This window comes from Cucurbita moschata, unplaced genomic scaffold (assembly GCF_002738365.1).
Source record: "Cucurbita moschata cultivar Rifu unplaced genomic scaffold, Cmos_1.0 Cmo_Scf00004, whole genome shotgun sequence".
In the NCBI taxonomy this organism is placed as follows: Eukaryota; Viridiplantae; Streptophyta; class Magnoliopsida; order Cucurbitales; family Cucurbitaceae; genus Cucurbita; species Cucurbita moschata.
The window spans coordinates 6,927,472-6,943,332 of NW_019268520.1; the positions used below are offsets into that span (position 1 = coordinate 6,927,472).

At 34.0% G+C, this 15,861-nt stretch overlaps 4 protein-coding genes across 6 annotated transcripts in view; 2 read left to right on the top strand and 2 right to left on the bottom strand.

Moving 5' to 3' along the window:
• The window catches only part of LOC111441669, a 10,799-nt gene extending 10,083 nt beyond the window's left edge, over nt 1-716 (bottom strand). For 2 of the 3 annotated variants that reach the window (XM_023078746.1, XM_023078748.1), the window contains exon 1: nt 443-716. In XM_023078746.1, the coding sequence (XP_022934514.1) occupies nt 443-487 (45 nt within the window). In that variant the 5' untranslated portion in view covers nt 488-716. The remainder of the gene's footprint in view (nt 1-442) is intronic. The other variant, XM_023078747.1, reaches the window with a different exon arrangement.
• A 1,200-nt stretch (nt 717-1,916) lies between these two features.
• On the top strand, nt 1,917-6,737 carry LOC111441670 (acyl-coenzyme A oxidase 4, peroxisomal). Its single transcript, XM_023078749.1, has 13 exons — nt 1,917-2,232; nt 2,765-2,869; nt 3,227-3,333; nt 3,512-3,589; nt 3,673-3,796; nt 3,942-4,015; nt 4,104-4,163; nt 4,280-4,389; nt 5,050-5,209; nt 5,728-5,804; nt 5,900-6,071; nt 6,163-6,255; nt 6,398-6,737. Exons 1-13 carry the CDS (start codon nt 2,202-2,204, stop codon nt 6,527-6,529), a joined length of 1,323 nt encoding a protein of 440 aa, XP_022934517.1. The 5' UTR covers nt 1,917-2,201; the 3' UTR covers nt 6,530-6,737.
• Nucleotides 6,738-7,878: 1,141 nt separating this feature from the next.
• On the top strand, nt 7,879-10,360 carry LOC111442470. The gene is made up of 5 exons (XM_023079918.1): nt 7,879-8,034; nt 8,241-8,378; nt 9,720-9,781; nt 9,851-9,909; nt 10,000-10,360. Exons 2-5 carry the CDS (start codon nt 8,302-8,304, stop codon nt 10,015-10,017), a joined length of 216 nt encoding a protein of 71 aa, XP_022935686.1. The 5' UTR covers nt 7,879-8,034; nt 8,241-8,301; the 3' UTR covers nt 10,018-10,360.
• Nucleotides 10,361-10,804: 444 nt separating this feature from the next.
• Nucleotides 10,805-14,601, bottom strand: LOC111441924 (ERBB-3 BINDING PROTEIN 1-like). Its single transcript, XM_023079116.1, has 8 exons — nt 14,345-14,601; nt 14,114-14,198; nt 13,787-13,936; nt 13,549-13,702; nt 11,815-12,167; nt 11,629-11,720; nt 11,360-11,539; nt 10,805-11,164 (listed from the first exon to the last, which is right to left on the bottom strand). Exons 1-8 carry the CDS (start codon nt 14,436-14,438, stop codon nt 11,079-11,081), a joined length of 1,194 nt encoding a protein of 397 aa, XP_022934884.1. The 5' UTR covers nt 14,439-14,601; the 3' UTR covers nt 10,805-11,078.
• Between the last annotated feature and the right edge of the window lie 1,260 nt (nt 14,602-15,861).

Consider the following 15,861-nt stretch of genomic DNA (forward strand, 5'->3'; position numbering starts at 1 on the left):
AAAAAAAAAAAAAAAAAAAAAAAAAAAAAAAAAAAAAAAAAAAAAAAAAAAAAAAACGATATCTCCTCCGTTTCTTAATTGATCGGTATTACCTATAATTTGTGCCAAGGTGAAACGAAAATATCTTCCGTTCCTCGCTCGTGACTTAACCAAGACGTACAAAATATAAGCTAAGATTAGTTCCCTAAGTTGCGATAAACTGTCGCCTCTATAGATTTGCAGATTACATGATCAAATGGAATATATCTTGTTCAAGATCCTTTTCACGAGATAGACAGGGCATTGAAACATACGCTAAGATTAAGATGAAGATTCGTCGCCGCAACATATTTCAGATTTCATCAATTTTGAGCAAGGAAATTAAAACCCTAGGTCATGTGCATTATTGATGAATTCGAATACGGCAATTCTTGTCGAAGTAGAACCAGGTAGAAGTCAATACCTGAGAATGGAGAATGGCCTTCTGCAACAATCGCTTGGCAAACATGATCGATCAACTTGACTCCGACGATTTCTTCCTAGATAGAATCCGATCAATGATCATTCCGATGACAGCTGAAGAAGTGAATTCATCGGTTTTCACTCCCGAATTTCAAGTCAAGGGCCATTCAACTTGCTCTCTCTCTTTCAAAGATTCTCTACGGTATCTTCTCCTTGGATGTATTTAATTTTCGCGCGCGGAACGCCACCTATTAATACTATTTTTGTCCCTCCCTTTCTTTCCTTCGTCCCTCGATATATCCGCGTAAGTTAGAGGGTTTGACGTCACCATAAAACATCCATTAACCTTTATATAAACATAAATAGCAGTAATCAAATTTATAACAGTTTTTAAATAAAAATAACTTAATCGTTAATTTAAATATTTTTTTTATAATTTTCTTTATCTACTCAAATATTCTTAGATATTGAAATTCTATTTTTTATATCTATAAAATTTAAATCTCTATATTTAATTGTCAATTTTTTTTTTTTTTGTTACAAAGGTTAATAAGTCAGTAAAATTTTTAAAAATAGTTTACCTATTAAATATAAATAAACATAAAACTTCAATTTTGCGTGATCTAATTTATAAATTTAATAGACAAACATCTCGCATAGTCTAATGTTTCTTTTATTATAAAAAAGATAAACCATCAATTCTAGCGATTTCATATTAACGTATACAGCAACAAACATGTGAGAAATGTCGGAATGAAAAATATATTGAACTAACTGTGAATTTTATAATTTTAATTTTTAAGTAAAAATACAAAGAAGGTCTGTTTTTCTAACAAAAATATTGTTAAAAGATTATACTAATTTTACAAAAATAATAATAATAATAAAGAAAAAAAAAACTTATATATAACAAAACCTAATTACCAGCATATCATGGCCAGAAAAAATTAAATTAAATTAGCTTCTAATGAGCGTCAAAACATACCCCATTATCTGCAGCAGATATATAGCCACGAGTACATTCTTGACATTTGCTAGTGTATATGAAAAGACGTGCGGTTTCAAAACTCTCTAAAAACTCCTTTTATGTTTACCATTTTGGATATACTTCAAATCTTTTTTATTTATTTATTTATTTATTTTCTCTTCTAACTCAAATTTGACTTAATTTATGTTCTAGAAACTATAATTCAATCGATTATCCGTTCTTTAAATAGTTTGAAAACTAAATACAATATATTAATGAAAAACTCCCAATTCAAAGCTCTAAAATAATAATTGAAAAAATTATCAACTAGTTTCACAATTATTAACTAAAATAAAAGAATATTGTTAAAGGAAGAATGATTTCTAGATAATAAAAAATGTGAATAATCTTCATTAAATTAAATTTGAACTATATATATTATAAGAATAACTACGTTTTATTTTAATTAAATTATTTAAGGCCATTGATCACTTTTCGTAATTTCATTAAATCGGAACGAACATAACAAAAGAAGAAAAAAAAAAAACTTAATAGATAGCCTTGAATGGCGTGCCTATAACTCCTATCTTTCTGCAGGAAGGCGGGCACATGGTTCATTCGTGTTCTTTTACCAGTTCAGATCGCCGCTTCACCATTTTCTCACGGGTTTGAAAGTTCTTAGTTACCTCCATCGCTCTCCTTTTTCTCCGTTGTCGTGCTCCGATTAATAAAATACGAAGCTGGTTACAATTCTCAAGCTCACTTCAGCTTCGTTGCTTCTATCTACTTGATCATGACGGTTGACACCAAGATGAATCGCGAAGGTGAGGTGGATTCGTTGACCTCGAATCTTTTACGAGTTTGTTCTAAGAATTTATGATTTCTAGTATAGAATTTTGTTTACATTTGGTTTGATGCTTGATCCATGTCGTAGCTAATTTTGTTTTCTCTGATGCCATGTTATGGCGGACTCGTACATTAGAATGAAAATCTATTTCATCTACTTGATTGGTTCCCAATTTCTCAAGATCCTCTGATTTTGATAGTAGTGCGTATGTGATTGTGCATTTTCCCCAAGGAAATTAGTTTGTTGAATATGTTTGATCAGTTATTGTAGAAGGGGGGAAAATTATTAATTTTATTTTTGCCGGTTACTACAAATTCTCGATTAACACTTTACTTCATGTTGAGCTTTTGAGCTTTGTTTTAATTGTGATTATGCTTCTGCCAACAAATTGACCATCAAATTCCATTCAATTCTATGCGTGCAGTCGGGAGTTCTTTAATTATTTTATGTTTCCGATGTTTGAATTATTAGGCCTCTTATTCTTCTGTAAAATTGACGAATTATTGCAGATGATAAGGACAAGAATTCAAGAAGTGCTTACTTCGGTTCACCGGCCCTGGATGTTTCTGTTGCGTTCCCTCAAGCAACTGCTGCATCTGTCTTTCCTCCTTCCGGTTGGAATTCTTAACCTCCACTGCTTCTAGTTCTATTTCCGACTATCATCTTTATTTCTATTAGGCTTTAGCTCATGCATATACATTTGGTGTAACTCCAGTCATTTCTTCCCAACATATACTTGTCTTCACCACGGCTCGTTAAAGTTTTTTTTAACAATTGTGCACTCAGATTTTTTGCTTTTGTATTTTTAAAGATCCCCAGTCACTGCACATTCGGGATCTAGTAGCCAAGGGTAATAGGGTCAGTTGCTCTCATAAGCGTTGAAACAACTTTTTTACTGGTTCAATGTCATCCTTCAGTTCGTTTGTTTGTTTATTTCCCCATTCTTGAAATTTGCTTTTGTATGATTACAGTCTCGGACTACTATCAGTTCAACGACCTATTGACTCCTGAGGAGCAAGCTCTTAGAAAAAAAGTGAGACAGTGCATGGAAAAAGAAATTGCTCCAATTATGACAAAGGTGCTATTTTTCTCCCACATATTTCATTGAAGGAAATAAACATGTTTGTGTACTAAAAGTTGGCCTTTGTATCGGCTGCTAATTCACCGTCAAGTTCCGTTTTGCCTATGCTATGTCTCTTTTGCTTGTTTAAACTACAATTTTAAAGTCTGTTGATCTGGAAGTTTTACCTTGTCAGTATTGGGAGAAGGCAGAGTTTCCATTTCACGTTATCCCAAAGCTTGGTGACTTGTGCATTGCTGGTGGTACGATCAAGGTACCTGCTTTTTGTTTCTGTTTCAACTCTTGAATCTACGTTAAATTGTTTCAATATATCTGAGTTTTTTTTGGGCCTATCAGGGTTATGGGTGTCCTGGTATGACTATTACTGGAAGTGCTATTGCTACTGCTGAAGTTGCGAGAGTTGATGCAAGTTGTTCCACTTTCATTCTGGTGCATTCATCCCTGGCAATGCTCACTATAGGTAAGTATTTGGAATTACCTCTCAGTTATCATACTCTTGGAACTGTACGTTATTGTCCTTTTTTTTTTTTTTTTTTTTTGGTAGTAGACGTTGGGTGCTTAAGTGTTCAAGATTTCATATAATTTTTATTAATCCTCAATAATAGCTCTATGTGGATCGGAGGAGCAAAAGCAGAAATATTTACCTTCCTTGGCAAAGTTGGACACTATCGCTTGTTGGGTAAGGAAATTGTTATTGAACTTGATATCAATTTCATAGGGCATGCTTAATTTTCAGTTAATTAAATAATTCTTTTCCCCTTTTCTAGGCTTTGACTGAGCCTGAAAATGGAAGTGATGCCAGTGGTTTAAGAACAACAGCAACAAAGGTTTCATGCTCTTTACATTCTTGTCTGTCATTTTTTACTGTAGGAATGGCTTTCCAATAATTGGCATTGTTAAACGTTTTTAACTTTTTATATTTATTTGACATTGAGACAACCAGGTTGAAGGAGGTTGGTTAATAGAGGGGAAAAAACGCTGGATAGGAAACAGTACGTTTGCTGATTTATTGGTTATTTTTGCCAGGAATACAATTACGAATGAAATAAATGGGTAAGTGCAAGGTGGTATAAATTCTCCTCACTATCATTTATTACAGTGATCGCCAAGTATTTACATAAAAAAATGTATGACACATGCAGATGATTCCCCATTTCTCAACTTTTTTCTGAAACTTTTTGCATTGCGTGTTCCCCTCTAGTCAATATCATTTGTAAGAACGTATCTTTTAGAATTAATTTCTGTAAACAGCAAACTGAGTACTCTCCCTGATACTCATGAAAGTTTAAATTCTCTGTGATGTCCACAATACTTCCAAGATGCCCTCTCTTCACCCTCCCTTGGTAAGCTGTTTGCACATCATTCATGTGTACATTAGTACTTAAGATGTCTGCAGATTCGTGCTACACTCACACCTCCCCATGTTACATGTCACACGCTGACTCTGCCTGAAAAACGCCATATAGGAGCAACTAAAAATCCAAAATTTACTCACAAAAATGTGTTATACTGGTTGTTCATTGGGTCATATCATTTGAATGATTCTAGCTTCTTGAGTTGGCACGTGTGCACTATTCAGAAAAAATAGAATAATCAAAAGGTGTCAACAAGAAGAACACAACTTATGATATGATTTTTTGCACTTGCGTTTGCAATAATTTTACCCATATAACTTTTTTCCATGGATTCTGGGTTTTCATTTTGGCCTTCCAGATTTATAATCAAGAAAAATTCCCCTGGTTTGATGGTTACAAAGATAGAAAATAAAATTGGTTTGCGGATTGTTCAAAATGGAGACATTGTGATGAATAAAGTTTTTGTGCCCGACGAAGATAGGTTACCTGGTGTAAATTCATTCAAGGATACAAATAAGGTAAGTTTTTTTTTTAAATGTTCATCTTATTCTTGTCTTGTTGCACATTTCAGCTTGTATGCATGTCTTAGAAAAAAAGTCATACCTGCTTATTTGTCGTCTCTTTATTTCTCTTGATAAAATGGGGTATTTCATTGTCAGTGGCTTCCATGACATTTCATATTCTGACCTCTAATTTTGATCGATAAAGTAAACGAAGATTCAGTGGATACTTTCAGATTTTTCTCTGTTTCCCACCTTTTTGTTTGATAAAAAATTTCATCTCTCTTTTTCTCATACTCAAAATATGACACCAAGGGATTTGGGGATGCTCGTGTATGATTTGAAATGTGACCAAAAAGTATGAACGATTGGTATGCCAAATACTTTCACAGTACATGTTGAAGTTCACTGATGTGATGGAAAATCTGAAAATCAATTCATTGGCCTGTTAAGAAAAAATATCTCTTCTTGAATTTAGTTTCTTTTATCAACATTTTTACTAGTTCTATAGTTATAACTAGTGCTCTATGTGGCAGGTTTTAGCGGTTTCACGTGTAATGGTTGCCTGGCAGCCCATTGGCATAGCAATGGGCGTTTATGACATGTGCCATAGGTAGGCATAACAAACATTTTGTTACCCTTTTTCTTCTAATTGATCTATTAATTGCAAAATCTAGGCATTATATTTCTAATGTCCAAGCAATCCAGATATTTGAAGGAGAGGGAACAATTTGGAGCACCATTAGCAGCTTTTCAAGTTAACCAACAGAAACTTGTCCTCATGCTGGGAAATGTTCAAGCAATGTTCCTCATGGGTTGGCGACTTTGTAAATTATATGAAAAGGGCACGATGACTCCAGGTCAAGCTAGCTTGGGGAAGGTTAGAGCTTAGGATTAAACTAAAATAACTTGATGAATATTAATTAATTGCCTCCCTTTTCATTAATATTTGTTTCGTATATTGGCATCAGGCATGGATCACTCTGAGGGCTAGGGAAACCGTTGCTCTAGGACGTGAGTTGCTTGGAGGCAATGGGATTTTATCTGACTTTCTAGTTGCAAAGGTTTGCAAATACTCACTTTCTTGTTTATGTCATATATTGACGGAAAATGATTTTGGTTTCTGATTTAAAATATGGTCCTATAATACGTAATTAGTTATCTTTCAAGCTTATAAATTAGAAACTAAAATACTATTTTTTTCAGGCATTCTGCGATTTGGAACCAATCTATACGTACGAAGGAACCTACGACATCAACACTTTGGTAACCGGCAGAGAAATCACTGGTGTTGCCAGTTTCAAGCCTGCTTCTCTAGCCAAAAGAAGCCGTCTCTAATATGTTTTCTGCCTACCAACAGTTGCAAGATTTTCTGATGCGAAATTTTGCACACTGGCTGGGGAGGTAACCAAATGATATTATCTATGAATAAAAATGTGTATTTAATTAGTTTCTTATGGATTCTGTCTACGGGGTACTTCATCACAATGTGTGAATAAACTATTTAAAATTAATAAAAACATCAGTTATTAAGTAGTTTAAAGATGAACTAATCAGCAGTGACATTTGGAAGTCGTTCTCTGTAGCGCACATAGTCTTAGCAAAATGTTCTCAGCCGATTATTGTGAATAGAAGAATGAACGTTTGTATCATAAATATTAGTAAATTGTTTTTACCTTGTTATAAATTTAGAAGTATTATGAACTAAATTGTTATATACTAAAGTTTAAAGATTGAATTGTTACAAAATTGAAAGCCCTAGACAATGTGTTTTTTTTTTATCTTTAAAAGATCTCATCAAATTGGGTGTCGTACTACTAAGACTTGGATGAACTATTTTCTTTTATCTTCTCTGATTCCTACAATAACAATTTTCGTCTCAACCGAGTAAGATCAATTACATCTTAGATAAGGTAAAGTAAAATACTTCTTCACAAATGGAGCTTTGCCATACCCCATCATATTCACTTGGAACTCATTCCATCTTTGATAACTACGAAAGTTCCATTTAAATGGAAGTATTTTAACCGTTTACTCCCACAATAATAAATTGGAGTTGGGTTCACCTCACTCAGAAACTAATCTCATCCCTTTACTCACCCCAACTAGGAAGACAATGCATAGTTAGTAGGTATGCCTGAATTTAGGGAGATTTGATGGGAAGGTTTAATGTAGCCATACAAAACTCCTAATTTGAAATGGAATGTCAAATCTGCAATTGAATTATAGATCTCTCATGGATGGGACTAGATTGTATTTATGTGGGGAAGAAGTACTTACGTGTGAGACTGTTTTTGTGTGGGAGAAGTAAAATTATTTTTTCGACCTCTTTTGAATAATTGTAAGGCTTAAAAGAACTTTTGAAGCAATTTATCTATAACGTTTCTTTAACTAAAACAAAATTAAAAAAAAAAAAAAAAAATTTAATCATCAATTAAGATTTATTTTTAAAATAGTTAAATGTATAAGTTTTATCGTATATACATAATATTATATGCAATTTTTAGTCTTTTCACTAATTCCACAATTATTTTTTTTATTTGTTTAAGAACAATTATAGAATAATTTATTTTGGTGCTTTTCTGTTAGTTCTAAACGATATAATAATTAATTTGAGGTTTTAATTTATTAAAAAAACCTAATTTTAGAGATGTGAATGAATTTTTGTCAAAATAAATAAATAAAGAATCGAATTCTGGTTAAGAGAGGCATCGGGTTCTTCTCCAACCAACACACTATAGATTGAGGCGAGAAGTCTGGCTCCCGCGTAAAGAGGCTGGGTTGGCTTGCGTTGGAGGGAAATTAGGGCATTGAACCATTGTCATCGCGACGATATTATTTAGGTAAAGATATCCTAACTTCATCTGTTTCGATCGACTTTCCTTTGTTGAAATTCCGTTTGTCTGCGTTATTTTCCATTGATTGAAGGGTTTTGCTTATGCTTATCTCTTCTATACTTCTTTACGAGTTTTTATAGTCTTCGCCGATTTCTTTTGATTCCTTGAAGGAAGATAAAACCAGATTCTGTAAACTTCTTCTTCCGTTTCAGGAATACGCATCAAGCAGCCATCTGAATCGCTATTGATTTATCTGAATACTTGGAAACGAGCATGGCGGGTGGAAATTTCATGCACAGAGTAGTTTCTTACCTCGTGAATGAGGTTCTCGTCAACAGTCTTGCGAATAGGTAATTGAATGATCCGACTTTGTTGCATTAGAGGACTTTTTTTTTTTTTGTTCTTTCGTGCCCGTATTTGAATTGGACGATGAGGATATATATAACGAGCTTCATTCTCTGGCCTGAGGGACCGATTTTAGTTCCTATTTGGCTCGTTCTATCGAAAGAAAAAAAAAAAATCAAATTTTCTTTTATGTTTATCTTCTGCCTTCATGGTTGGGTGTGCCGATAAAGAAATCTGAGAAAATTTTGCTAGAGGTCCATTAATCTTCCATATATGAAATTTTATATAAAATTCATGTCCAACGATCTACGTCTGTTAAACAAGATTAAGCGGTTGGAGTTAGAGCAAATTTATTTATTAGCCTTAGCGCCTGGTTGATGGTTGCACGTGCAGCTTGGGAGATTCGATAAACTTTTGCTATAGGTACATTTTCTATTTCTCAATTGAATTGATGGTGTCTGATCTATGTTTGTTAAATCTATGCTGGAATCGGAACTTAAGTGGTTGAGTTAGAGTAAATTTTATCTTTTAATATATTTGTTCAGTTGTTTGTACAAGTTCTAACAGTTAGATTACTTATTTAAAATGGGATGAAAGATCGATACAAGAGGTTTGTCGCTTTGTGCTTTGAAAACAATTCTTTGGTTAGTCTTTCCAAACCCATTCAAAAGTGGTGGTAAAGGATAGGACAATGTGTAGCTAGATCATTTAGGAGGGAGTTATTAGTGAAAATACCTTTGGAGTCTTTTATCCAGACCCATTAAGCTTGAGGGAACGATGGTTTTTGCAAAGGAAGCGGGGTGTCGATATAGGACAAAGTAAATTTAATCTTGTAATTATATTGTCCTTAAATTCCTATGAAGTGTATATTACGAAAAGACGGGGGAGCGTTGTTTTCAATGAAGACTGTGATCAATTTCTGTACTTGATTTTTATAAATTATTTTCACAATTCTGTTTTTTCACTCTAAATTAGATGAGTCTTCCAGTTTCCCCTTTGTTTATACTGAATGTATTTCATTGATCTGTTCAAAATTCTGTGTGAAGTCTTTTGTGTTCCCCAAGATTGTCTCTGTAGTTATTTAGGCCTTTGGAACAATGTCTCTGCTCTGAAACGGCCATTCCTTGCTGTCTTCCCCAAGATTATCTCTTATCCCTCGTTTGAACAATCTCTAATGCTGACATTGTGGGCATGCAATGATTATGGAGAGGATTGAATCAATTATACTTTTAAGAGTTGGGCGATTTAGGAATCTTTTCCCCCCAGCATTTCTGTGATTGAATCCAAGATGTTCAAGCTCAGTGACAATTGAAAAGTCACGTTTTCCCATTTTCCCTTGCTTGCAGCCGTGCGTTTCAAAGGTTTGCTGTGAGGACATCAAAGCAGATCGAGGATATATCCAACAAAGGTAGCAACTTTAAGGTTTTTGTTTCATTGATTTAACTTATGCTAACAAGACCTTGGAATTGTCTTGCAGCTGCTCAGAAGAAGCAAGAACTTGCGGAACAAGTGAAAGATCTCTCCAAAAATTTTGATGTGAGATTCTTCTTACAGCTTAGATCTTTCTTATTTTGAACAGCATAGACATATATATCCTCACGCCTTATTCGAATTTTCTTTTTGCAGTCTTTCAAGAACCAATAATGGCAGAGTGGAACGTTTTATTGCGACATTATGTAAAAAATCCAATTCCAACTTTTCAAATCCGTTTGCTCTTTGCTCATAACAGTCGCAGATTCCATTAACTAGTAGTAGTACTGTTTACAGCTTTATCTTGTCTATGTAATGAATAATTGTGACGGTAAAATTTTAGATCTGTTCCTGGAACTTGGTCAGCTGTGCCTGTGTTTGAAGCCGGCCAGGATAAACCAATTTCTGCCTTACTTCCTCTGACTGTGTAACCTGTTTACAGCCTTATCTTGTCTCTATGTGGGACTTTTAAGCACGTCATGAATCAAAGCATTGCCAATTTTGGTATTTCAAGAAACTTGCGTCCGATCATGACGCAGAGCATGCCTTTTAGCCATTTGGATGAGAAAAGAAACCTTTTTGACACTCTAATTTTCCGTAAGAGAACCTTTCTGACGAATTTCTTTTGGAAAAGTTTTACGATTTTTATGAACACCTAAAGCTGAAATGCACAACTACCAAGTCCAAGCCTATCGTTTTATGAATTTGAAAACATCGACTAAAACCATCGACATAAAAACATACAATTATAATTAACTTAAGAAAGCGTGTATAAATGTTAACCGAGAGAATTTTTAATTCCACTAAACAAAATTTTAAAATTTCTATAATTTTATATAGAAGAAATTATATCGACACCGATTTTCCTCTGAGCATTCACATATTAACACACAACATACAAAAATAAAGATATAATAAAAGATGGTAAAAAGAAACAAGGTTTAAGGGCAGCAGGAACGAATGAAAAGATAAAAAGAGTAAACAAAATAAATTAGGGTGATTCAGTCGCACATCTCACCGACTATCAAAATCCAAGTATGTCAACCATACAAAAGAGAAGTTGGATTCATTAATAATAATACCCAATAAAGAACGTTTCACCACTTTAAATCTGGCAACCATCACCTGCTCATTGTGTACAAACGAGGTAAAGCCAAATTTCAAGAAAGAAAAAGCGAGGGGGGATTTCCTGTTTTGTCCTCTTACTTCTTTTTTAGAGTGTGGTTTTTGGGTGCTCATTCTTGGGAGGCACCACCATTGCCTGTGGCATCCATAGGCTCATCAGCATCTTTAGGGTCCTCTGTTTTGTCTCCCTTCTTACCTGCCAACAACGGAGTAAATGTTCAGAAGATCAAATCAAATATTATCCGAAACATGTCCGTTGGTTGTTGGTAAAGAGTGGTGATTGGAAAAGTATTGTCAGACCAACCTATTATTTTTTCAAAACCAAAACAGGACATCGGAAAACATTATGTCGATGGCAAAAAAAATGTTTGTGGTCTGTCTGATAGCTAACCTTTCTTCTTCTTTCCGCCACCCTTTTTCTTTGTCTTTGTGCCCAATGCCAACCATGCCTTGATTTCAGGATCCTCAATTGTTTTTGTAGGCTGCAGATCCTGCAGGGGATGAGATGTGACTCGATCGGATCCATTAGGCATCAGCAAAACGGTGAATTTGATATGAGCAACGTAATCACCTGATATACACACAATGACTTTAGCTATGCAGCAAAAAAAGAACTGAAATGCTTAGGCCAAAAGGGAACTCAAACATAATCAGTCTCACCAGGCTTCTCATGAAGAACAGGGTATGGCTGCAAAAGATCATGGTTAACACATTCCACCAATCCAAGCCGAGCCCTTTTCTCTTCCAAAGCCCTGCAGCAATTATGAGATTATATGAATTAACACACAATAATAGAGGTGCAGAAACAAAAATATTGACAGTGGCCATATGACAAGCATAACGAACCTTGCTGAGAAAGGCATTATAGGAAACCTCTGAGTTATTTCACTGAAAATAAATCTAGAGGCTTTCATCTTTAAATGATAGTTCCTGTCCACAGCTCTTTTATAAATAGTTGTCTGCTTCTCATCCAACAACTTGGGCTTTCCTTCTCCTGTGCTTGTAACTATATCTATTGAGTACACCTCGTTCTCCTCAAATTCTGCTTCATCAACCCTCGTCTCAGGATTGGCAACGCTCAATACAACCTTGTTCCCATCAATCACAAACTGCTTCAGCTGATGGCTAAGAACACCTTCGACGATTTTGCAGTCATAAGATGCAGCAACCTTTTGAATTGCTTCTGTAACATCCTTGTTCTGTAAAATGAAGTTTTATCAAAAGAGTGAAAAAAAGAAATAGAAAAGAAGTTGCTCTTTTCAAAAGGCCACACACGTGGTTATCTAATTGGCAATACTTGGAAATAAATGAGAAAACAACATTTAAACAGCACTCAAAATTTTGTTTATCCCAAGTTCCTAAACATTGAAATCAAACCAATGAAAGTCCATGATACTCTATCAGTGTAACTATGACATGAAAAGGCTTCATTGGATGCAATCCATAGCCATTGTAGTTATCATCAAGTAGAGACCATGTTGCCACGTAGAGGCAATGTAGAATAAAGAATTCTAATAAACAAAATTTTTCAAAACAAGAAAACAGGAGAGGAACCCCAGGATCCTAAAACTGGAAACAAAGTCACTTTAAGTCCACGATACTCTATCAGTGTAACTATGACATGAAAAGGCTTCATCGGATGCAATCCGTAGCCATTGTAGTTATCATCAAGTAGAGACCATGTTGCCACGCAGAAGCAGTGTAGACTAAATAATTCTAACAGACGGAATATTTCAAAGCAACAAAACAGGAGAGGAACCACAGGATCCTAAGCCTTGAAACACAGTCACCTCAAGTCCATGATACTCTATCAGTGTAACTATGACATGAAAAGGCTTCATTGGATACAATCCATAGCCATTGTAGTTATCATCAAGTAGAGACCATGTGTTATACAAAGACAATGTAGGAAAAAAATGTTCTAGTAACAAATGGAATTGTTTTTATCAAGAAAACATGGGGAAAAAATTTCCTAGGTTCCTAAACCTTGTAAAAAACCACGTCAAGACCATGATTCTCTATCAGTGTAACTATGACATGAAAAGGCTTCACTGGATGCAATCCATAGCCACGGTAGTTATCATCAAGTAGAGACCATGTTGCCGCACAAAGGCAATGTAGGAAAAAGTGTTCTAAGCTCACTGAGGTGTACATTTATTTACTAAAAATTAATTTGTTTTAGGCACCTCCATATTCCGTATATATACACTAAAATGGTTGTAAAAAGGAATTTGGCATAGAAAAACTATGATAAAACCACAGGTAAAATGATTTGGGCCAATATTGGACATAATAGGTTTGACTATGGATAACATGCCTACCTAGTGTTACTCCAAATATGGCCATAGTTCATGTAGGCAACAGGGAAAAGAGGAAATCAAAAGAAACAACTGATTACCTCGGCAAAGTTGCCTTTCAAATAAACAGAAAAATCAACATTCATTTAGTAGAATTTAAATATCCAGATATTCACAACATACTTTTAAAAAATATCATGATTTAGATTGACCGATAGACTCAAAAATTTTACATTGAGTCCAAACGAATTAAAATTTATAGCTCAACAGCATAACAGGTTACCTTTTTTCCAGGCCTCACGAGCCTCAACGCAACTTCGGCTGCAGTGTTAGCAGCTGCAATAACATCAGCAGCTCTTCCTGTAACGGGACCTTCTTGGAGCACATGAGTATGAGCGACCACAGCAATAAACCCGTCAATATGACAACCTAAGTCACTGCATTAAGACAAAATTCCACCATGGTTTTATAATTCCATCATTAGTGTAACTGAGTTACCCAAATACATTAGTACAGCTTACATCTTAACTATATCGCCCTCTTCCAACACTGTCGCGTCGGATGAAAGGGGTGAGAAGTGACATACAGTGTTGTTAACAGAAATGCAAGTTGGAAAGGCAACACCTCTTTCAATCTTCTTCTTGGCATTTTTGTACACATTGCCAGTTTGCCTATGCCCAACAAGAGAGAAACAAAAAACACAGAGAGAAGACCCCATTAAATTAGGCAGTTGATAAAACGCTCAGCCGGATGACATTGAAGAACAATCAAAAGCATTGAATTGACTTGAACAAGCGCGATCAAAAAGTAAACAGATCCTTCCAACTTTAATAAAACTAAACTCTTACTCTCTAATGAATGAATCCCCTTTCTCGCAAACGTCAACAATCTTTGCTTTTGGTTTGCATTCGGATATCACCAACTGCAATGCCTCTGCATAAACATCCATTTGATAACTTAAAACACACGTTTCCACATAGAATACACCAATTTTCAGTATAAACATCAGCAAAAACAGGGCTCGATTAACCAAATTTAAACTAAAATGTGAGATAGAGAGAGAGGGGATGGAGTGTTACTGTTGGCAATCTCAGCGGCGCTTTTGTATTTGGTGACTACTTCAGGAGAAGTAAGATCGAGCTCCTTCTCCTCCCTTTCCTCGTCGGACATCATCTACGCCGGCGAAGAAAAAAACAGTCCGACGGATTGAAAACGGCTGAGGAAAGAATGAGAAATTAAGATAAAAGTGCGAAGGTTGATAGAGGACACAAGGGAGTAAGCAAGGAAAGTGGAGAAGGATTTAGGGTTACAATCGGTGAGGTGAGGCCGCACTTTCATTTCTTATATAAGATTTCATTTCCAATGACGATCTAGGGTTTTGGTTGTGATGCGTGTCCCTCTTTGCAATACTCATGGCCCCACACCCACTACCATATTTTGTATTTACCTGTCTATTTTTTCTTTTTCTTTTTATTATTTATTGTGTTAACAATTTAGTTTCTTTTAAGACTTGTTTCAAATAAATAACAAAAATATCTTTAATGCCTGTTTTTGGAAAATAATATAATAATTTATTAATTACATTTAATTAGGACTATTGATTTTGATTTTTTAAGTTTAGTATATCAAATCATCCGCCTTTCAAGGTTAATTAATATATTTATTTAGTGAGTAAAATAAATATATTAATGAGATATTAATAACTTCAAAACCTCTTTTATTTTATTTCATCCTATACCTCTTTTACTTTATTTCAATCAGTTATTTTATTTCCTGATACCCTATCTTTTTTTGTTTGAATGAATAAAATTATTGATTTTATTTGAAAACACAAAACGTTTTTGAACAAAAAGAAATAAATAAATAAAAAAGAATTATAAGAAGATTTATTATTTATATCGATAAAAAAAAAAATTGATAGTATAAATATTTTGTCATTACACCACACACACATATATATATTTTATCGCTACAATATAATAAAATGAGATAATCGTTTATGTTGGACATATATATATATATATATTTTATCGCTACAATATAATAAAATGAGATAATCGTTTGTGTTGGACAACTTGAATTTAGGCAACTTTTCAAAGAACTTTATAATACACTTTGGCTAAAAGAAAAAAAAAATTACACATTACATGATCAACTTTGGTAATATAAAAATGGTCTCAATATCTGTTATATAATATTGAAATGGTATGTTATCTTTCTTTTTTTATTTCATAATTTTTTTTAAACACCTCTATAAAGTTTAAGTAATTATGTATTCTAATATTAGGTTCAATGTACTCTATATTTTTAAGTATTTCCTCTTAAATTCTATATATTTTAACGTTCTTACCTAAAAGATTATTAAAAGGATTATTGAAGAAATTTTGAGGAAGGTATCAAAATTCGGTAAAATATTTATTAAAAACTAAAAAAAAGAGTAGAATACATGTTTCATAGCAACGTTATGGTGCACCAATAACACAAACGTGTGCACCACTTAACTCGTCAATGATATACTCCTCAAAGTATTAAAATGAAGAGAAAAAAAAAAAAAAAAAAAAAAAAAAAAAAAAAAAAAAAAAAAAAAAAAAAAAAA

Excerpts from the sequence above, each read along its gene's own strand:
- LOC111441670 (XM_023078749.1), top strand. The coding sequence starts at position 2,202 with ATGACGGTTGACACCAAGATGAATCGCGAAG. Across the intron at positions 4,016-4,103 it reads TGGACACTATCGCTTGTTGG|GCTTTGACTGAGCCTGAAAA; the intron begins GTAAGGAAATTG and ends CCCCTTTTCTAG. Across the intron at positions 5,210-5,727 it reads CATTCAAGGATACAAATAAG|GTTTTAGCGGTTTCACGTGT; the intron begins GTAAGTTTTTTT and ends TCTATGTGGCAG.
- LOC111441924 (XM_023079116.1), bottom strand. The coding sequence starts at position 14,438 with ATGATGTCCGACGAGGAAAGGGAGGAGAAGGAGCTCGATCTTACTTCT. Across the intron at positions 11,721-11,814 it reads ATAATGCCTTTCTCAGCAAG|GGCTTTGGAAGAGAAAAGGG; the intron begins GTTCGTTATGCT and ends TAATTGCTGCAG. Across the intron at positions 11,165-11,359 it reads TGGCGGAAAGAAGAAGAAAG|GTAAGAAGGGAGACAAAACA; the intron begins GTTAGCTATCAG and ends CGTTGTTGGCAG.
- LOC111442470 (XM_023079918.1), top strand. The coding sequence starts at position 8,302 with ATGGCGGGTGGAAATTTCATGCACAGAGTAGTTTCTTACCTCGTGAAT. Across the intron at positions 8,379-9,719 it reads GTCAACAGTCTTGCGAATAG|CCGTGCGTTTCAAAGGTTTG; the intron begins GTAATTGAATGA and ends CCTTGCTTGCAG. Across the intron at positions 9,782-9,850 it reads CGAGGATATATCCAACAAAG|CTGCTCAGAAGAAGCAAGAA; the intron begins GTAGCAACTTTA and ends ATTGTCTTGCAG.